The sequence below is a fragment of the Aplidium turbinatum genome, chromosome 14 (genome assembly GCF_918807975.1).
Source record: "Aplidium turbinatum chromosome 14, kaAplTurb1.1, whole genome shotgun sequence".
NCBI lineage: Eukaryota > Metazoa > Chordata > Ascidiacea > Aplousobranchia > Polyclinidae > Aplidium > Aplidium turbinatum.
Genome location: NC_137485.1, coordinates 6360822 through 6383800, shown reverse-complemented (window position 1 = coordinate 6383800; position 22979 = coordinate 6360822). Strand labels below are relative to the sequence as shown.

At 37.6% G+C, this 22979-nt stretch overlaps 1 protein-coding gene and 1 pseudogene across 2 annotated transcripts; both read left to right on the top strand.

Annotated features, from left to right (window-relative positions):
• The first annotated feature begins 254 nt into the window (after nt 1-254).
• On the top strand, nt 255-4345 carry LOC145782794 (uncharacterized). Its single transcript, XM_082594559.1, has one exon. It carries the CDS (start codon nt 261-263, stop codon nt 1695-1697), a length of 1437 nt encoding a protein of 478 aa, XP_082450685.1. The 5' UTR covers nt 255-260; the 3' UTR covers nt 1698-4345.
• Nucleotides 4346-4529: 184 nt separating this feature from the next.
• Nucleotides 4530-22057, top strand: LOC145782795 (uncharacterized; annotated as a pseudogene). Its single transcript, XR_014290888.1, has 3 exons — nt 4530-4569; nt 15199-15424; nt 21090-22057. The product of XR_014290888.1 is annotated as an uncharacterized LOC145782795 (transcript).
• The last annotated feature ends 922 nt before the right edge of the window (nt 22058-22979 follow it).

Genomic DNA, 22979 nt, shown 5'->3' with positions numbered 1-22979 from the left:
ATTTGTACCAACTGATTTTGTTTTGTCAACTAACACATTACTAATTCAAATCAATTAATTATTCACCTTTTAACATGAGTCAAAGTGAAGCAATTCCAGTAAAGCTTGAAGTACTTGAAGATTGTGCACCATATGGAATCAATAACCAAGAACAAGTGGTGAAATTGAAGATTCATGAGAAAAGTCACACTGTTGAAAAGCCATATAAATGTGACATGTGTAAAAAGTCGTTTTCACGGATCGGTGGCCTGAAAGGTCATATGCGAATTCACACTGGTCAAAAACCATATAAATGTGATGTGTGTAAGAAATTGTTTGCACAGTCCAGTCACCTGCAAGATCATATGCGAATTCACACTGGTGAAAAGCCATATAAATGTGACTTGTGTGAGAAATTGTTTTCACGGGTCGGTAACCTGAAAGGTCATATGCGAATTCACACTGGTGAAAAGCCATATAAATGTGACTTGTGTGAGAAATTGTTTTCACGGGTCGGTAACCTGAAAGGTCATATGCGAATTCACACTGGTGAAAAGTCGTATAAATGTGACTTGTGTGAGAAATTGTTTTCACGGGTCGGTAACCTGAAAGGTCATATGCGAATTCACACTGGTGAAAAGCCATATAAATGTGACATGTGTGAAAAATCGTTTGCCCAGGTCGGTAGCCTGAAAATTCATATGCGAATTCACACTGGCGAAAAACCATATAAATGTGATGTGTGTAAGAAATTATTTGCACAGTCCAATCACCTACAAGATCATATCCGAATTCACACTGGTGAAAAGCCATATAAATGTGACATGTGTGAGAAATCGTTTGCCCAGGTCGGTAGCCTGAAAATTCATATGCGAATTCACACTGGTGTAAAACCATATAAATGTGACATGTGTGAGAAATCGTTTTCACAGGTCGGTCACCTGAAAGGTCATATGCGAAATCACACTGGTGAAAAGCCATATAAATGTGAGATGTGCGAGAAATCGTTTGCACAGGTCGGTAACCTGAAAATTCATATGCGAATTCACACTGGTAAAAAGCCATATAAATGTGACATGTGTGAGAAATTGTTTTCACGGGTCGGTAACCTGAAAGGTCATATGCGAATTCACACTGGTGAAAAGCCGTATAAATGTGACTTGTGTGAGAAATTGTTTTCACGGGTCGGTCACCTGAAAGGTCATATGCGAATTCACACTGGTGAAAAGCCATATAAATGTGACATGTGTGAAAAATCGTTTGCCCAGGTCGGTAGCCTGAAAATTCATATGCGAATTCACACTGGCGAAAAACCATATAAATGTGATGTGTGTAAGAAATTATTTACACAGTCCAATCACCTGAAAGATCATATGCGAATTCACACTGGTGAAAAGCGATATAAATGTGACGTGTGTAAGAAATCGTTTGCGCAGGTCAGTCACCTGAAAATTCATATGCGACTTCACACTCATGAAAAGCCATATACATGTAATGTTTGTGAGAAATCGTTTGTGCTGGTCAGTAACCTGAAAAGTCATATGCAAATTCACACTGGTGAAAAGCCATATAAATGTGACGTGTGTAAGAAATCGTTTTTATTGGTTGGTCACCTGAAAGATCATTTGCGAATTCACACTGGTGAAAAGTCATATAGGCTAAATGTGATCGGAATGGCCCATTTCGGTGAGTCCGATTCAGTGAGTCCAATTCGGTGAGTCCGATTCCTTATTTGGTGATTTTTTAATTTTTTTTTTTAAATTATTGGGTACCATACCCTAATTATCATTGCCGTTTTAGGGTTTGGTGTTAGGGGTTAGGAACTCACCGAATCGGATTAACCGAATAGTAGTAAACCCAAATGTGATGTAGGCCTATGTGAAAAAATGATTCCGTGTGTTAGCAATTTGAATCGTTACAAGATGGAAAAACACTCTGGAGGAAAGTTATAGGAATGTGATTGATTTGTTGTAATTTATTTATTATTATTACATTTTGTCTGCTTTGTTTTTGGTGAATAGGTATGAAGATATTTTTTTGTTTGATTGGGATTACTTTGTATACCACCTTGTTACTATGAATATAGATGATGGCTTGTGATATTTTGATTGTTTGTTGGTTTTGAATCTTTATCCTCTGGCTGACAAAGCCTTGATTGGTTACTCCTGGTAGTTTCGCATACTCGTAGAGCAATGTTTCTCAACCTTATTGTCTTGGTGGACCCTTTTGGTGCCTTCGAAGCGGTCGTGGACCCCTAAAAATTTCTATTTGAAATTTTGGTATATTGCGTCTCTTTATGGAATCATACGTTACATAAGTTTCGAAGCAACACACTTACAAGAATTTGCTGAATTTGCAAAGCACTTGACGATTGATGAGATGGACGAAATTAGCTATGTTATGACTTATGAGCTATAATGTTGGCACACAAGATCAAACATCAGTAATTTATATGCTCATTTGATGTTTTTATATAAATTTCATCAAACGTTAATAGAATACTCGAGAAAAATTTCTCCCTTTTTTCATTTGTAATCAATATTAATTCGTTATAATCGCAGTCATTGCAAAACTGTGAGTGGTGATAGACTGCTGACGAAAGTTTGCATTTCCAAGTAAATCATTGATCAACAATCTGCTGTCTCTTAAAAAGAATTAAGTTGAACATAGCCTTATTAAAAGGTTTTAAAAGTCATTTATATGATATTTTTTATTTTAGAAACCAAACGTTTGTGCAATGTCCTTTGCAATTTCAAACGACGCACAAGTGCGTTGCGACTTACAGTTTGAGAATCACTGCAGGCTAATACATAAACAAAGTTTAAATTTAGCAATCATGCTGAAACTTTCGCAGAACCCCTGAATTCGTTTCACTGACCCCTTAGGATCCGTGGACCCCCAGTTGAGAACCACTGTTGTAGAGGCTCTTGACGCCGGGCCGGTTACCGAGATTGGCAGATTGAAAAAAAATTTGAAAAATTACTTTGAATTTGGCGGAATGGCCCGTTTCGATGAGTCTGATTTTGTGAGTCCGATTCGGTGAGTCCGATTCGGTGAGTCCGATCCTTTAACGGGGGATTTTTTCAAATTTTTTTTTAAATGTATGGGGTACCGTAGCCTAATTATCATTGCCGTTTTAAGGTTAGGGGTTTGGGGTTACGGTTAGAGGTTAGGAACTCACCGAATTGGACTCACCGAATAGTAGCAGACCCTGAATTTGGTGCCTTCTGAGAGCAACAAAAATGTGGCATAGCAAAGTACCACTTGGAAAACTCCCGCGTACCACAGGTTGAGAACCACTGTTTTAAGCAATATATATTTGTGTTGTTTTGTTGTCACATCTACAAAGTTTACACCTCTCACTCATACTAAAATTGAATTACTGATATTTTTAGTATTTTTGCATTGTTTTTTGTATTTTTGCTTGACCAACTAAATCTTGACTTCAAAATAAGCCAGGCATATTGCTCCAACCCAACATGTTTGGAAATGTGAAAGATGTTCAAGCAAAAATAAACTCTTCTTGCTTGTTTTCTGCTTAAGGATATCATTGCTTAAGTTTAGTTGGAGTTAATACTGTAGGCCACAGTGTTGTCCAGATGTCATATCATTTTTAGAGTAATTGATCGACTGTAAGCGTATGTCATTTTCAAATTTCAATTGTCACCCGGCCAGATAGGAAATTCAAAAGAAAGCTGCCTCATTATTCAAGTAGCATACTTGAGCAGTTTTGAATTTTATTTTTTGAAATTAATTTTTGAATTTTATTTCTGACCATCATAACGACAAACAGTATAACTTATGCCAAACTTAGCAGAGGTCTAGAAATAGGTGGACAAAACACGGACGTCATAACACAGCATTGTAGTAACCAGACCTTGGTAGTTACCTGCTTTTTATTGCCAAGAGAGTTTTTTTGCAAACTTTTTTTTTAATTTCTGTTTTTATTTTTGGAATTTAATTTCACTGGTGAAAAGCCATATAAATGTGACGTGTGTAAGAAATGGTTTGCACAGGTCGGTCACCTGAAATAGCTTGTGCTCATTCACACTGGTGAAAAGCCTTATAAATGTAATGTATAGATGTGCAAAAGCGTTTTCGCGTGTTACCTATTTGAAACGTCATAAGATATTTCACTGGAGGGTAAAGTCATAAAGTACGTTTTGTTATTTTGTGATTCTCACTGTTTTTGGTGAATGAATGTTAAGAGATGTTTTTGTCTGATCGGGGTTATTTTGTATGTAACTTTGCATTCTTTTTTTCACTATGAAATTTCGACTGTTCATTTGTTAGGTTTGAATTTCTTTTCTTTTGAATGATCCTTTTTATTGCTTTTAATAACTCTTCATCATTTGTTTTTTATTTTTCAGAACAGGAGTTGTTCATAGTTGTGGTATTTTCTAAAGTTGAAAACACATTTTAACTTCACAATTATTAATCTTTGATTCCGACAGCAGTTGGATGGAAAATTTGAAATGGTGTAGGTGTGGAAATTGTGCCATCATGCCAACAATGATGGAAAATGAATGCTGCCAGGAGATTGACGCCGTGGTAGCTAAAACGGACATAGCCTGCCAATGCATAAACCAGGTTGGCAGCTTTGAAAAGATATACCTGAATACAGAATGCAAGTTTTGTGGGCACTGCAGTAACAGTGGCTTTCACATACCTTGACAAATCAAACACAGAAGGGACTGTTTCAGGGATGAGCAAATGTTTGGATGTGGTGCCATGTAGCTCTGCTTGTCACGCTGATAACACTGGTCTACACGATTTTTGCTCTGTGAACTTTGAAAACTGATTTAGAGTAATTTTGGGTTGCTGAATCCGAATATGACCTCAGATTTATGCTATCACGTCAGGTTTGTGAGATATGATAACAGCATATTGTTACTTTTGTCAAAAGTGGAAGATTTGACGTTGCGTTTATTGCACATACACATTGTGCAAGATCCAGAAATCCAGGCCATGTGGTGCATAAGTAGCTGAAATACACCTACCAATTATAATTTTGATACCAATTTGTTTTCTAAGCAACATTATTAACAAGGCAGTAATAACAAGCTAAAAGGGAGGCTATAAGTGTAACTGACCCCTTCCCCCCGTCAATGTTTTGCATGAAACCACAAAGATTTAAGCAAGCCTATGGCAATGCTTGTTCAGTAACCATATTTAGGCTGTTTTGGCCTGTCTAACACTAACCTTTCGTTACAGCACTGCATATGTTGGTGGTAAACGCAAAGCCAAATCTTCCACTTTTGACGAAAGTAGCAATTTGTTGTTATCATATTTCACAAACCTGACGTGATAGGATAAATCTGAGGTCAGATTCGGATTCAGCACCCCAAAATTACTCTAAATCAATCTTCAAAGTTCATGGAGCAAAAAAAAAATTCTTTTTGTAGACCAGTGTAATCGCTGGCCAGAAAATGGTCGCTGCACACACGGCAGTGCTTTTTGGCTGGTGGGTTTTTGAGTTTCATCGCAGAGATCCATTTCTTAAGCTTGTCTGATTATTCAGAGGTAAACGATGAAATGCCCCTTTCACGATTCTTTAGTAACTACAACCGGGGGCCATATATAAAAACCACCTCAACGCGTAAAACTCAGGTATAAAATTGTTCTCTGAAATTGTAGCCCACTTGTTTATAGTTTATTTGTATACAAAATAGTGGTTCTGAATTCTGACTGAACAACCAACTACGTCATCAAAGCTTTTGACCAATCAGAATCCTTTAAATCAGTGGCTCCCAACCTGGGGTCCGCGGACCCCTTGGGGGTCCTTGAGAAAGCATTTGAGGGTCCGTGATTACCTTGATGAATTTTGAGAAAAAAACGAAAAACGATCTTTTACTTTCATTTTTTTCTTTAAATGCAAATTTGTCAAGCTTTAGTAAAAAACGAAGCTCCTCGCGTGGTTGTTTGCTTTTTGCACAGTTACGCCTTAGCAGCAAAACTTTACCAGTAAGTCTCAAAGAAATTCTGACGAATTGCGTGAAAGTCGTTAATTTCATCAAAATCAGAGCTGTAAACCACCGTACTTTTAAACCGCTCTGTCAGGAAGTAGAGTCAGATTATGAAGTACTTTTGTGTCATTCTGAGGTACCTTGGTTATCTAGAGCAGGGCTTCCCAAACTGGGGGTCGCGTAACGAACTTCAGGGGTCGCAGAAAGTATACCAATTTGCACAAAGTAGGCTACTGCATATTAGCACTTCTATGAGAGATGATATGACAGTTATTAACTGTATTAAGAGTCGCGCACTCAATGGGCTGGCCGTATTTTTGAAAATGTATGAGGTGAAATGGAATCGGAGTTAAAAACTCTTTCACTGCGTTGTGAAGTGAGGTGGCTTTCAAAAGTCAAAGCTTTAAAATGGCTAGCCAATTCACGTTGAAAAATGAAATCGTGGTTTTTCCAACAGAATAAAGTTCAGTCTTTGTCCATCATTTCTGCAATAACATCTAGCTTTTGAAATTATGCCAAATGTTAGATTTGCTTAAAAAACTAAACGAATTTAATTTGTTCCCTCCTAGGAGAAAACATCAATATTTTGCTTTGAAATCTAAAGTTGATGCGTTTATCAAAAAATTGAACATCTGGAAACAAAATTTTCAAAATGATTTATCTGAAATGTTCTCACTTCGCCTACCGATCCAGCCTAAGCAACATTGAAACCAGCATTAACAAACATTGAGCAACGGCTGGACTTGCTTGGTAGCAGACAGGGCCGGATTTAGCTGATGGGGGCCGGGGCACTTTTAGATCGGGGGGCCCCCATGCAAAAAAACACCTCTACGTCTACAGTAGCATTTATCCAGCACTGCACAGCATTTTGCAGAAACTTTAAAGGTTGAAAGAAAAAAATAGCACAAAATCACATTTTTTCCACGTAGGGGGGCCCTTAAAATTCGAGGTCCCGGGGCACCTGCACCCTCTGCCACCCCCCTAAATCCGGGCCTGGTAGCAGATGGCATTCCCACCCATCACACTGAATAAATGCGTTTGCTTTTTTGTTTTGTTAACAGTAGGCTACTCATAGGCTGCCGTGTTATGGTCAGAAATAAATAAAAACAAACTGAACTGAGTACGATAAATTGTTTTTGGTTTTCGTTAGATTTAAGCTTTTCAATAAATATCACAAATGTATATTTCGCTCTGTTCGTCGTTTTAATCGTAAGGGGCGGCGAAACATTTTAGGAGACTAAAAGGGGTCGCGAGCAAAAACGTTTGGGAAGCCCTGATTTAGAGGAGAAGTTTTAAAATGACTGCAGCAGCTAAAAAATGAGGTATCAACTTTTTTGAAGGCAAAAGGAAGTCATCATCATCATCATAATCCATCGTCGGTTTGTTCCCCACTAGTGGGGGTGGCCGATTGTTTCCGCGCAGCAATTGTTTTAATCTCTTTTCTCCATTTCACTCTGTCCCTTGCGTCTTCCTCCTTCAGTCCGACTTTTTTAAATTCATCCTTCACCCTCTCAAAATTGTTTGAGAGTAAAAGTTTCTATACGGTATGGCCTACTTAGCCGATATTTTGGTCATATTAACAATGTTAATCGTGGCATTCAAGGACCATGTGTGACCATAATTGATGCAGCTGAAAAACTGAAAGGTTTTTAGCCAAGTTGCCGGTTTGGAAACGCAGATTGGAAGCAGGTAATTACGCTAACTTTCCAATGTTAGAAGATCTCATCTTGGTGGATGAAACTCAAAGAGAATGTACTCAAATTGTTCGCACACTTGGAAACCTTGCAAATCTCATTTCAACGTTATTTTTAGAACACCTGCCGAACGAAGTTGAAACATGGATTCGAAATCTTTTTCTTTTTGACTTGAACAACATTGGCGATGACGATCTCAGTAAAGATGACCTAATTGATTTGAGATCAAAAGAGTTATTACGCATTGAATTTCATTAAAAAACTGTGGAAGAATTTTGGTACTCACCACTGCAAACCTACCCATTCTTGGCAAAGTAAGCGATTATTGTTTTGTTACCATTCATAACCACTTAGGCAAGATTCTCAGCTCTTGTTACTATAAAAACTAAACATCGAAATCGCCTGGACGTTGAAGATGACATTCGTGTTGCATTGTCAAAACCCAACCACAGTTCAGTCGATTAGTTCAGGAAAGGCAACAACAGCCTTCTCATTAAATTTGCTTACGTTGAAAAAGTTTTGACATGGCGCTTTGTGTCACCTTAATATTCATTATTCAAATACTGCTGACATGTCTTGAACAATTCATTCATTTTCTTATTTGAGCAACTGTTTAACCTAATATTTGCCACAGTAGTCATAGCGGCAATGCAATATGACACAGTATGTACAGTAGTTGAGTAGCATAATTAATAATTATTACAATAGTCAATAGTATGTTAATTGAGTTTCAGGCAAAATTCAGGTAGGGGTCCGCAGAATTAATAATTTATCTAAAGGGGTCCATGACAACAAAAAGGTTGGGAACCACTGCTTTAAATCAATATCCCTTTTTTTAGATTTTTGAGGTAATGACATCATCATCATTAAGTTCCTTCCTCTCGTCGAAGGTTGGAGGCAATGAGACGCCACGTTTCTCTCTTGTGAGATTTTTTTACTGCAGTTTTGTAATTAAGTCCTGACCAGTCTTCAATATCATTAGTCCAAATTCTTGGTGGTCTTCCCCCATTTCGTTTGCCGTTCATTTTTCCTTCTAGTAGTTGTCTTTCAATAGAATTATTGCGAATCATGTGGCCAAAATATTTCAATTTTCTTGATTTAATTGTTGGTAGAATTTCCATGTTGGTTTGTATTCTGGATAGTACATCTTTGTTTGTGATTTTATCCTTCCATGAAATTTTAAGCATTCTTCTATAAATCCACATTTCAAATGCCTCAAGTCGTTTAACCATTTGTGATGACAGTGTCCATGTTTCTGCATTGTAAAGTAACGTAGTCCAGATATAACATTTCATAATTCGTTTTCGAGTGTTGATGTTAATTTTGCATGTTGTTAATGTCTTTTTCATTTTTACGAAGTTGTTTCTTGCTATTTCTATTTGTCTCAATATTTCCGTATCACATCTGCCATTTTCAGTTGTTGTGTGTCCCAGATAGGTAAAGCTTTTGACTTGATCGACCAGTATTCCATCAATAGCATATTTACACTTGGAACATTTTCTTTTCTTGTAATAATCATTGTTTTCGTCTTGTTTGTGTTGATTTTCATGTTATATTCTTTTCCTATATTGTTCACTTTTTCTATTATTGTTTGGAGAGATTCTGCTGATTCCGCCAATAAAACAGTATCATCTGCATACCGTAGGTTGGATATATTCATACCTCCTATGCTGAGGGAGCAAGTCTTTTAGGCGCTGACAGTTAGGCGCTGGTCTAATAGGCGCGCACACTGTGGCGTCTGGATATTTAGGTTCAGTTCAGTTCAGTTCAGTTGTTTTTTTATTTCTGACCATCATATCAACACAATACACATCAACATAGCAAAGGTCAAGAAAAAGGTAGAAGCGACAAAACGCGAACGTTAAAACGTGCTTGTGATCGAAGTAAGTTATTGAGTTGAAAAAAATTTGGCACGGTCGCAACACCTTCAGAAAAATTTAAGATATAAAGGGAAAATTAAAAAAATAAAAAATGTTACAAAACAAATAAACATATAGCCTATAGGCTATAACTTTATTAGCCTACATAACTTTAGCTGATATATTGAAGATTTGTATGGACAGTTGCTATGAAGATCGGCCATGGTGCGTTATCAAGAGTGCTGATGGTCGTAAGGGGAACACGTCTTGATGCGTTTAGCTCATAGCAAAGAGCAAGGCAGGCAAAGAAAACCCCACAAAGAAATCCTACAGTGCGGAGCACTGTGGCGCCCGGTCATTTAGGTGCTATTGCTAGTAAAGTCTGTAGATTGTATCAGAGTGGCAGCTTGCCAGAAAATTATATAATGGCTTCCGTGAGTGAAGCTGCTTAAACCGGCAATGCTTTTCACACAACTTGTGTGAAAAGCATTACCGGTTTAAGCAGCTTCACCCATATATTTTTCTGTTTAATATAACGTTTTGTGTGAAGAAGCATTGCCGGTTTAAGCAGCTTCACTCACTGAAGCCATGACCAACAACGCACACGCATTAACAAAACAACGTATTTTTCTGTTCAATATAACATTTCATATGAAAATCATTGCCGGTTTAAGCAGCTTCACTCACGGAAGCCATGACATATTTTTCTGTTCAATATAACATTTTGTGTGAAAAGCATTCTCGGTTTAAGCAGCTTCACCCATATATTTTTTCTGTTAAATATAACATTTTGTGTGAAAAAGCATTGCCGGTTTAAGCAACTTCACTCACTGAAACCATGACCAACAACGCACACGCATTAACAAAATTGCCCTACACTCCTACCTGCCAAGCTGATACAATTTACAAAAAACCTGACTAGCAATAGCACCTAAATGACCGGGCGCCACAGTGCTTCGCACCTAAATATCTAGACGCCACAGTGTGCGCGCCTATGAGACCAGCGCCTAAAAGACGTGGACCCTATGCTGATACCCTCCATTCCATCAATCTGTCTGAAAATCATTTCAGTATACAGGTTGAATGGACATGGAGATAGTATACATCCCTGGCGAACTCCACGTTTTATGTCCATTGCACCAGATAAACCATCTTCCATCTGAATAAACGCCTTTTGCGTCCAATGACATAACCAAAAGACATGGTAATGACATACCCAAAAGAAATTTTATTGTTACAAATCGCTTTTTTTCATAAAGATGTATGAATACATCAGCTATATACGTATTTTCGTTGCAGTGCACCTTTAAGTTAAAATCGACATTGAAATGGCGACTTTCACGAAAACTCACAAGAAGAAACACTTTTAATTTTTGGTTACGTTTTATAGTGCAATACAAAGAACAAAAAACAATACTTTGAAAAAATATTGCAAGCACAAATTTCATTGTTCACTGTTTTGTATCAAGTCGGAGTTGGCCTTTTTTTGAGCACTCCGACTCCAGATATGCCAAAATCCTTCCAAGTATGATTCCACAACCCTGCTTTACAGCGCTATGAACAAACCACGGAACATTGTTTCCAATGACAATCTGATGGAAATAATGCAGTGATGATGCAATTACATTAGAAAACAATAGGACAATATCGTCTTCTCTGCAGTAGCCAAAACAACAAATAAGCAAAATACGATACTGGGGGCTTACCAATACTCTATGAAGTACCAATGCGACGAAAAATGCTGAAGTCACCAAATGAAATAACCACTGTGACACAATATGTTTCTCGGCAGCCGATTGTAGCAAGCATTGACAGCGATAGACACCGTGTTTCGCACCTTTGTGGCAAGAATTAGTGGTGCGATACTGACGATCCCAGCTTCATGGACAAAGCATGGTGCCTATCACTGTCAATTCTTGCAAACAATCGGCTTCCGAGAAACAAATAGTTCACTGGATGGTCTAAATGGCTAGCGTGGAAGCTACACCGTTATGGTTAGCGAATGGCAATCGCTCGCTGGGCTGTTGAGTGCTCAGGCTTCAGCTGATAGCCGAGAAGAACGCTCCTTTTTTCACAGTGTGATGCAAGTTGCAAAAATATAATTACCCACTTAACGGGTTGAAATAGTGGATGCCCAGTTGCCCACCTCGATCAAATACTATTTTCATCATCATCATTTAAATAATAATATTTTGGAGCATAGATTTTCCAGCCGGATGCCCTTCCTGACGCTAACCACAGTTATTGGCGGTGGGCCTAGCCTTTACTTAAAAAAGTATTTCCTGCAAGGCAGCAGGATTTCTAACAAGTTTTTGTTATTCAAGGAAGCCATTAATGAATCATTCTCGTTAAATGTCATGTAATTGCGAAAGATATGTTTTTGTTATTTTTTATTTGAGAGCCTGTTATTTCACTTACGTAAAAAAAACGCATCAATGCAAATGATGAAACAACTTAGTTTACAAATGAAAGGTTTTGTAGGCACAGTGGCACACATAACTTGTATTGGTGTGATAAGCCACTGAAAGATTATAGGGTATTTTTTTTATATTGTACTAGTTGGTGCGTCATGGAAATGAAAGATCGTGCTTTCGCTTTTGAAAATTTGTGAAATAATATTTGGTCGGATTATACTTTTGTGTGTGTTCTTAGTGCTTTCATGAATATAGAATGTTAAGTTGTGTTGCTTTTGAATATGAGTGTTCCTACTCTTAACCATTACGGTATTAAACTGTTCAGAGTTTATTACTTTAATTTTTGCAGCTATTGTGTGTCAGGTTATACGTTGTATACCCTGTAATATATTCCGTATTTGTAACAACTGATTTTGTTTGGTCAACTAATGCATCAATAATTCAAATTAATTATTCACCTCACCTTTTAACATGCATCAAAGCGAAGCAATTCCAGTGAATCTTGAAGTACTTGAAGATTGTGAACCATATGGAATCAATAACCATGAACAAGTTTTGAAATTGAAGATTCATAAGAGAAATCACACTAGTCAAAAACCATACAAGTGTGATTTATTTGAAAAATCATTTCCACAACATAGTAGTTTGGCATAAGATGTTTCACACTGGTGAAAAGGCATATAAATGTGACATGTGTAAGAAATCGTTTACATTGGTCGGTCACCTGAAAGATCATATGCAAATTCACACTGGTGAAAAGCCATATATATAAATGTGACATGTGTAAGAAATCGTTTGCAATGGCGTTGCCCGTGGTAGAATTTCTTTCAGGGGTTTTCTTTGCCTACCTTGCTTTACAAGATGAGCTAACGCATCAAGAGTGTTCCCTACAAGACCATCAACACTTTTGATAACCCACCAAGGTCGATCAACATAGCAACTTTCTTTTTGTCTTGTTATTTTTTTGTTCATTTTTTTATTCATAAATTGTTAAAAAAAATCACTAGCCTTTTTTTCCCTCTCTTTGTTTTCTAAATTTGTAAAAAAATTTATTAAGGTGTTGCGACCGTGCCATATTTTAAACTAATTGTCCTGCTTTGGTATCATGCACGTTTTAAAGGCCACGTTTTGTCGCTTCTACCTTTTTCTAGACCTCTGCTATGTTTATCATATATTGTTTTTTCGTTGTGATTTCGGCTTCTCCGAGGACGCTCTCGGACAGACTCCACCTGCTGTTCATGTTGTTGTGGCTGCAAGGCTCACCATGTTGACTGGCTTCTGGTAAGGGAACGTTCAAATATTACGTAACGCCTTCGTGGAGGAGGGGGGGGTTTATGCAAAGCGTTACGTTAGCGTCACATCGGGGGGAGGGGGTTCAAGCAAAACGTTACGTAACGCTTTCGAGTACGGAATGGTAGTTTTTTGTGCTGAATTTGTAGTGAAAAAGCGTTACATGGGGGAGGGGGGATTAAAAAAAGCATTACGTTGGCGTTACATGGGAAAGGGGGGGTCAAAAATTCGAAAAAAAAGCGTTACATAATATTTGAACGTTCCCTAAGTGGTCCTAGTAATAATACGAAGATTCATCACACGTTTTTTCCACAATGATTAGAGCGCACATGAACTTTGTTTCTCTTGTAAGTGGCACCATCAGTCCATCACTCGTGATGATTAAATACGTACGGTCAAATAATTGTTTTTGTGACGTTTCGTCCAACCCACATAATTGAATAGTTTTTTCTAAATTTAAATACGGATCTCTTAACAAAACTTGTTGTAATTTGTCTGGAATAGAAAAATCAATTTTGTTCCTAATCATTCTGTCTGCTTCTCGGAAGTTACATCCTTCAGTTCGTTGTCTGAGTTCAGTTTTAAAGAATGTGTCAAACTCGAAAGGCTGTTGATATTGCACTTTCCAAAATCTATAACTTTCCGTGACTGAGTTCTGTTTCATCATTATCATAATCCATCCTCGGTTTGTTCCCCACTAGTGGGGGTGGCCGATTGTTTCCGCGCAGCAATTGTTTTAATCTCTTTTCTCCATTTCACCTTGTCCCTTGCATCTTCCTCCTTCAGTCTGACTTTTTAAAATTCATCCTTCACTTGTTGTTTCCACGTTCTTCTTGGACGACCGCGTTTCCTCTTTCCATCCACCTTTTGATGTAGTGCCTTTCTAAGAAAACTTCCTTCCTCTCTCCTTATCACATGTCCATACCATCTTACTCCATTTGCCCTTGCCAGTTGGTCTATGGTCTCTCTCATCTCTAGCATATCCAACAATTCTTCAGTCCTTTTTTCTCTTCTCGTTTTCACCCCACACATTGCTCTCACCATTGACCTTTCCGTTCTTCTCAGGATTGCCAGTTCACTCTCTCTCAATACCCATGTCTCGCTACCATATAGCATTGCAGGCCGCACACAGCTCCGATATACTTTTCCTTTCATCCTTAGTGAAAATTTTCTACCATGCAACATTTCCCCACATTCCCTGAACTTTGCCCAGCCCAATCTTGCCCTTGTTGTCACCGCATGTTTACGAAGGCAATATTCTTCAATCTTTTTCAAAACTACGTCTGGTTTGTTTTTGTTGTCTTCATCAAAGTTCACCAATCATTTCGACGGCGTGGGTTCGAATCCCACCTCTGCCACCATGCTAACAAAAAGGAGAGAGAGAGAACATATATAACGTGTCAACTGTACTAGGTGCAACTAAGGAATGACTACTCTGAACACAGAACTAAGAACACAACGCCTACCAATTATGACGTCACACAATTTACGTTGGTGCTTAAGGTTCCATCAACCGAAAGGAATCGGAAAAACACAAAAAGTGCAATTTGAAAAAAAGTGGAATTGGGCCCTTTTTGAATTCACGTATTTCCTGACATTCATTTTTGATATAGATCATTAAATGTAGATCCTAGCTGATTAGTTGGACTATTTGAAAGCTGTTCCAGAAACATTCGGTTTGATGTTCCTTAACACTTTTCTGTCTTGATTATGACAAAATGCCATAAATGCAACATAACACTGAAGAAATTTTCTGTATGCAGCTAAAGCAGTTTAAAAGCCTATGTCTATTGCGATAATTTTCAGATAGGAAATAATTTACTATGATAGGTCTCCTCGGTGCAGTAAATCGTGGACTAGGCCTTTGTTTACGACTCCGTCTCCGGACACGCCAAAATCCCTCTGACTCTAGTCTAAAGCCCTGGCTGCAAGGTAAGTACAGCCGTGACTAAATATTTTTTTATGCTAGCTTCAAGGCAGTGTTAATGTTTTGTAGGCGGGAACGGTATTTTGCTTTGATTGCTGTCAACGTTGAAAACGCTGACCCGCACAGATACGGTGATACAAGCGACAGGAATGCTGTTACTGTTGAGTCAGAAAATGATGGATATTCCGCTCTAACAGCAAGCCAAAACGGTGTGAAGGTTTATTCCAGAAACTTCAAGCCACAACTTAGAGTCAGAAATTACACCAGCAAGTTCTTCCTAAGAGTTAGGAAAGAGGTATTTGGCAGTCTACTTTGTTTTAGCATTGCAAATGGGTTTTGAATGCAATCTAATTTGGTATTGTCCAATTCTGGAAGAAAATGCTACTGAAACTGTTTCAACAAATTTGACAAAAAGTCGATAAGCAGAGACTCAATAACGTTTGATTTCACATCATTGTTAGCAAAAAAACTACACATGTGTGATGTATGTATACATAGGCGTCGATTTTTTCTTAGAAGAGAAGAATTCTGGGTGGGCGAGAGTTTTCAAACAGATTTCATTGAATGTCTATGTTTGCGAATTCGCAATGGTTCAGTCTTCGAAATGAGCATATTTTTACTTCGGCAAAAACGTTGCCGAGGCCAAATGGCAAAATTTGAAATTGCCTCGGCAATTACTGTGAATATTTAGTAGGAAAAGATTGTACTAAAACATGTAAAACGAGAAGCGAAAAATTTACTAGAGTAGTCTATTACGAACGCATTGTTTGATTTGTTGTGATGTAATAATACCAAAAGTAGTGATAAAGCGAGCAACGCGACACGCACGCTGTTACGATAATTCACGGAATGGCCCGTTTCGGCGAGTCCGATTCGGCGAGTCCGATTCGACTAGTCCGATTCGGCGAGTTCCCTATTCGGCGAGAGCCTTTTTCGGCGAGTGCCCTATTCGGCGAGTTTTTGAAATTTTTAAAAGGAAATTATCGGGTACCGTAGCCTAATTACAATTGCCGTTTTTACATCGTTTTAACGTCGCTAAACGTTGAAATCGTGCAGAAAGGAATAAAAATAAAATGTTTGAACTATTAAATTAAAATTCGTCATATCAGTTCAGTTAGTTTTATTTCTGACCATCATATCAAAAACAATACACGTCAACATAGCAAAGGTCGAGAAAAATGTAGAAGCGACAAAACGCGAAGTTAAAACGTGCTTGTGACCGAAGTAAGTTATTGAGTTGAAAGAAATTTGGCACGGTCGCAACACCTTCGGAAAAATTTAAGATATGAAGGGTAAATAAAACAAAGACAATGTTACAAAAAAAATCATGTTTATGTCTATAAGTTAGTACTTTTGAATAGTTAAAATGATTAGTTTGGATCAACAAATGTGTGACCTACAGCTTAGATTGAAAGGAAATTATCGGGTACCGTAGCCTAGTTATCCCGACCAGCAAAAATTTGTTCCAAGAACCCAGTTAGCCTAACAGTTCATTTTTACATTGCAGTAACAGAATAAAAAGGCTAACCAAATGTGTGGCCTATCGTTTTAACGTCGCTAAACGTTGAAATCGTGTAGAAAAGAAAACTTTGCTGACTAGGATACGTTGAAACTGAAAAACATTCACAGAAGCCCTACGATACGTTGCATTTTTAAGATAATGTATCCAGACGTTGAATCAATGTACAAATGAAATGTTATGCTAAATGGGTTCTTGGAACAATTCGAAAGGCTTCTGTGAATGTTTCTCAGCTTCAACGTATCCTAGTCAGCAAAGTTCTCTTTTCTACACGATTTCAACATTTAGCGACGTTAAAACGATGTAAAAACGGCAATTTTTGCTGGTCGGGATAACTGGGCTACGGCACCCGATAATTTCCTTTCAATCCAAGCTGTAGGCGGCCTACAGTAGGCCACACATTTGGTTAGCCTTTTTATTCTGTTACTACAATGTAAAAATGAACTGTTAGGCTAACTGGGTTCTTGGAACAAATCGAAAGGCTTCTGTGAATGTTTCTCAGTTTCAAAGTATCCTAGTCAGCAAAAGCTCCCTTTTCTACTCGATTTCAACGTTTAGCGACGTTAACACGATAGGCCACACATTTGGTTAGCCTTTTCATTCTGTTACTACAATGTAAAAATGAACTGTGTTCTTGGAACAAATTTTTGCTGGTCGGGATAACTAGGCTACGGTACCCGATAATTTCCTTTCAATCCAAGCTGTAGGCCACACATTTGTTGATCCAAACTAATCATTTTAACTATTCAAAAGTACTAACTTATAGACATAAACAAAATTTATTTTATTTTTTTTTGTAACATTTTCTTTATTTTATTTTCCCTTCATATCTTAAATTTTTCTGAAGGTGTTGCGACCGTGCCAAATTTCTTTCCATAGGCGCCGACTTTTCAAAAAACCTTGGGGGGCGAGAAAGGTGATGACGTCATAACCATAACGCTATTTTACTCAATTAAAATAGTCTTTGATTAAGCTTAGTGTCTTGTTTATATTAACAAATAGGTCCCAAACTGAATTTATTAGAAGCGCTGCTTGAAAGGATTAGTTTTACGCATGCAGTACGCCTAGTCGTAAAAATTTTGATATTGTTAGCTCATAATTGGAACTGTTGGAAAACAAGCCGATTCATTTCCTTTTCGTGCGAGTGAATAACAACGATCAAGACAGTGAAGTTATCGAAATAAAACGCAAAAAATCATGATCTCAAGCAGAGTGAAAACCCGCTATCAGTTTTATTAACCTCGTTTCGCTAATTACTTTCAAAGCGTTAACAACTGCGAAGTGTTTTCTCTTCTGTTTTTTATCGAAAGTCTTTATAGTCTTTTATTGAATACAGTAGGCTATACTCGAGCGTGGCCTAGACTCGAGTAAAGGTCGAGATGTTCGCAAGTGATTTTCACCTCAAAAAGACAAGTTCAACTAACACGGGACAAGCTGTTGTCTCCAGCTCGGCAATTTTCAAAATGAACGCACTAAAAATCATTGTCGATGTAGATTACGTAAGTGTGAAATCGCGTCGGCCTAAGTAAAACTTTTGAATACGTTTATTTGCAGTGATTCAAACTTAATTTTCAAATTCAATGATTTCTTGTCAATTCTAAACTTTATGCACTTGTTGAGCAATATGCAAAGCTCACGAGACAAAACAGAAAGAGGAGATCATTTTTTTATTTTTGCGTGTAGGATATAATCGTTATTATTTTCACGTAACATTCCATGATCGTTGAAGTCGATGTCAAACCTTAGCGGCCGCATAAAACAATGATGTCAGGTTAGCTAGGTGATAATAGCGGTAAGAGACGTCGTTAATGCAGGCAATATCTGCGACCAAGACCATTAAACACCTTTTCTTTTATCGGTTTTCGATTTAATTCTCACACATTGCGAAGAAAACAATGCGTTCTGTTGAATCATAATTGTCTCACAGCGGGAAGGCCTCGTTGAAAATAGCGCGTCTAATTTAGCTGGTTTACTTAATATTGCAGTGAATAGTTACGTGACTATTCCAGCAGTGCAAGTTACTCTACCATCTACTTTGAAACTTCCATACCGTATGAGAAAGCCATGCGATCAGCTGCTGTTTTGCGGGCAAGAGCAACGTAGGCTTTTCTTGCTTTCGGCATTCTTTAAGACCGTTTAAATTATCTAAATCTCTTTCACGAAGTGTTTTATCTTTGAAACACCACTTGTCATCACCATTTTTGTTGCCCTTCAACCATAAATTTACGGGGGGCGCCGCCCCCTGGAAGTCGGCGCGTATGTTTCTTTCAACTCAATAACTTACTTCGGTCACAAGCACGTTTCAACGTTCGTGTTTTGTCGCTTCTACCTTTTTCTACGCCTTTGCTATGTTGACGTGTATTGTTTTTCATATGATGGTCAGAAATAAAAACAACTGAACTGACATGACGAATTGTAATTTAATAGTTTAAACATTTAATTTTTATTCCTTTCTGCACGATTTCAACGTTTAGCGACGTTAAAACGATGTAAAAACGGCAATTGTAATTACGCTACGGTATCCGATAATTTCCTTTCACAAATTTCAAAAACTCGCCGAATAGGGCACTCGCCGAAAAAGGCTCTCGCCGAATAGGGAACTCGCCGAATCGGACTAGTCGAATCGGACTCGCCGAATCGGACTCGCCGAATAGTAGCAGACCCATAATTCACGTTAAAAAACTCACAGGAGGGGAAAGTAAGTTAATTTTGGGTTGATTCAACATTCAAGTCAGCACAAATCGATTTAATTTTTCCGTCGAGTTATATTGCGTAACAACATTTGCTCATATATTCGCCCAATAAGAAATTTACGTTTGTTTTACGTTAATTCGACATCTAGCGACCTTGAATTATCATAAAATAACGGTAATTGCTCAACCAGGTACAGGTAACATAGTAATAGCTCCCTGCGAGAAGATCGCCTCGATTTATGTAAGCTTATAAGCCAACATAATTTCGGCACAATTGAGACACTGCGAGCAACACAAAGTCTGTTTGGTGAACTAGTCAGAATCGGTATCATCAAATGCTGTATCAGCTGGACGAGATAACGGAAAACGAAGCGCAACAAGGAGTAGATGCTTGCAATAATATGACGTCTACTGGAGTTAAATCAATGCAAATAGGGTGATATTTATAAAAGATTTTCCCAGCTGGGCACGTGTCTAAGCGCCGGCGAAATAGGAGGTAACCCAAATAAAACATCCAGCAATAGTAAGATTGAATCAACATCCTAGTCTGGTGTAGTGTAAGAAAATTAGGTTTTTCTTGTAATCTTGTGGTCCTTACAATTGCCGACGCTAATTTCGGAAAGTGTGTTAGTCTTTCTCACAAAGACTGCGTTTAGCGTCGCTGCAGCAATTAAGCTTTAATAGGTTGGATGTTTTCTTTCTTGCATCTTGCGATCTTATGAGCGCTGCTAAACTAAACAAACTTCTTTTATGTTTTCGTTTGCGACCTAAAAAGCGCGTGACTCATGACCTGCTATCTTTAAAGTGGCGCCTTCGGATTTGCCGCATTTTGATTGCGATTGTATTGATACGTCTTTAGTTTGTATCGTTTATTTTATTGTCATGCTCATTATGATGTCATATTCACATTCCCTTACGCTGACCGGAAACTGAAGTTTGATTGTGACGTAACGAAAGTGAGACCATTCGGAGAAAAGATCAAATTGCCGACGCAAATTCGGAGAAAAGATCAAACGTGGCTTTCTCTCACCAGGAATTGCCAGCTGTGACAGTTGCCGTAGCAACAACAATGCAGTGAGTACCGCATTTTTTCCACGCAGCGTTGTTGCGGAATTGCTTTGTTCTGTCGGATACCTAGCGAGAGACATAGCGTAAAACAAGAAGTTGCGCTGCAGTTGGTTGGACAGTCCAGCGTTTAAGAAATACGGAAATAATTGTAACAAACACTTCATACAGTAAGTGTCATAAAAAGATGGTGGGCGAAACATATTTTGCCCACCCTCGTTTCACCCGGCCTACCCTATTTCGACGCCTATGTATATATATGTTGTAAATCCTTTCCACATTATTTTAAGTTGACGTTTCATTTTTGTGAAAAAGTTTTCTTCTGTGATGTGTGTAAAATCTTCTCTTCAGCTATAGTTCAATTATATATGTTTTATGTAACTGTTTAATGTAACTGTTATGTTAACTGTTTTATTAAATGTGTTATATATGTTATGTAACTATGTTTTATATACATGTTTTATTCAATTATATTAGTTTGTGTAACATGGAAATAAAAGACTGTGCTTTCATTAAAAGGTTGTGTAGTATAATTATTACTTTTCAAGATGTCACTTTTGTGCGCATGGTTTGTGCTTTTATGGATATAGAATTTAACATGCGATAATTTTGGAGATAAGTATTCGACAATTTGCACTGTTTACCAATATTGAATTTTTCACAGTTTGTTACCTGTGTTTCAGGTTATAGGCTGTTTATCCTGCAATATTTTTCATACTTTGTAAGTCTTTTGTTTGGTCAACCATCGCTAATGTACCACTAATTCAAATCAACAATTCACTTCACCTTTTACCATGAATCAAAGTGAAGCAATACTGGTAAAGCTTGAAATACTTGAAGATTGTGAACCATATGGAATCAATAACCAAGAACAAGTGGTGAAATTGAAAATTCATGAGAGAAGTCACACTGGCGAAAATCCATACAACTGTGATTTATGTGAAAAATCATTTCCACAACGTAGTAGTTTAAATCGGCATAAGATGATTCACACTGGTGAAAAGCCATACAAATGTGACATGTGTAAGAAATCGTTTGCACAAGTCAGGTACCTGAAACAGCATATGAATATTCACACTAGTGAAAAGCCATATAAATGTGACGTGTGTGAGAAATCGTTTGCACGGGTCGGTGACCTGAAACGTCATATGTGAATACACACTGGTGAAAAGCCATATAAATGTGACGTGTGTGAGAAATCGTTTGCACGGGTCGGTGACCTGAAACGTCATATGTGAATACACACTGGTGAAAAGCCATATAAATGTGACGTGTGTGAGAAATCGTTTGCACGGGTCGGCCACCTGAAAGGTCATATGCGAATTCACACTGGTGAAAAGCCATATAAATGTGACGTATGTAAGAAATCGTTTGCACTGTTCAATAGCCTGAACGGTCATATGCGAATTCACACTGGTGAAAAGCCATATAAATGTGACGTATGTGAGAAATCGTATACACAGGTCAGTCAACTGAAAGGTCATATGCGAACTCACACTGGTGAAAAGCCATATAAATGTGACGTGTAAGAAATCGTTTTCATTGGTCGGTCACCTGAAAGATCATATGCATATTCACACTGGTGAAAAGCCATATAAATGTGACGTATGTGAGAAATATTTTGCACTGGTCAGTAGCCTGAAAGGTCATATATGCGAATTCACACTGGTGAAAAGCCATATAAATGTGACATGTTTAAAAAATCGTTTGCACAGGTCGGTCACCTGAAAAAGCATGTGCTCATTCACACTGGTAAAAAGCCATATAAATGTAATGTATGTAAAAAAGCGTTTTCGCGTCTTGCCTATTTGAAACATCATAAGATAATTCACTGGAGGGTAAAGTCATAAAATGCGTTCTGTGATTCCCATTGTTTTTGGTTAATGAATATTAAGAGCTGTTTTTGTTTGATCGGGATTATTTTGTATGCAACTGTGCATTCTATTTTTCACAATGAAATTTCGACTGTTCATTTGTTAGTTTTGAATTTCTTTTTATTTGAATATTCCTTTTTTATTGCTTTTAATAACTCTTCATCATTTGTTTTTCAGGACAGGAGTTGTTTATAGGAGTAGTTTTAATTTGTGGTATTTTCTAAAGTTGAGAACACGTTATAACCTCACAATAATTAATCTTTGATTAAAATTGTATATCAAACCCTTTAATATGAATCAACATAAATCAATTCCTGGATTATTATTTAAATTGTTATTCAGATTTCAATAAATCTGTCTCGTCCTGAGTGGACAGTTTGCTGGGTGGTTCACAAAAAACAGAAAAGTTTTATTAGTCAATTCAATAAATCTGATACATATTTGCATCATAAAGAAGAACCAGATGCTAATATTAGTGTGTGTTCTAAGGATCGGTATTGAAACAAATTGTTTGCATGGATCAAGTAATAAATACTTGCAGGAACTTCCAGAGGATTGTACTGGAAGTGGAAAATCTTGTCTCAAGTCTGACAAATATGCTTGTTATTACGTTAACTATCGAGGAAAATGTCATAAATAGCTGCATATATGCTCCTAATTACACAATGTTTTGCTTCCATGGAGGCTTAACATCCAAAT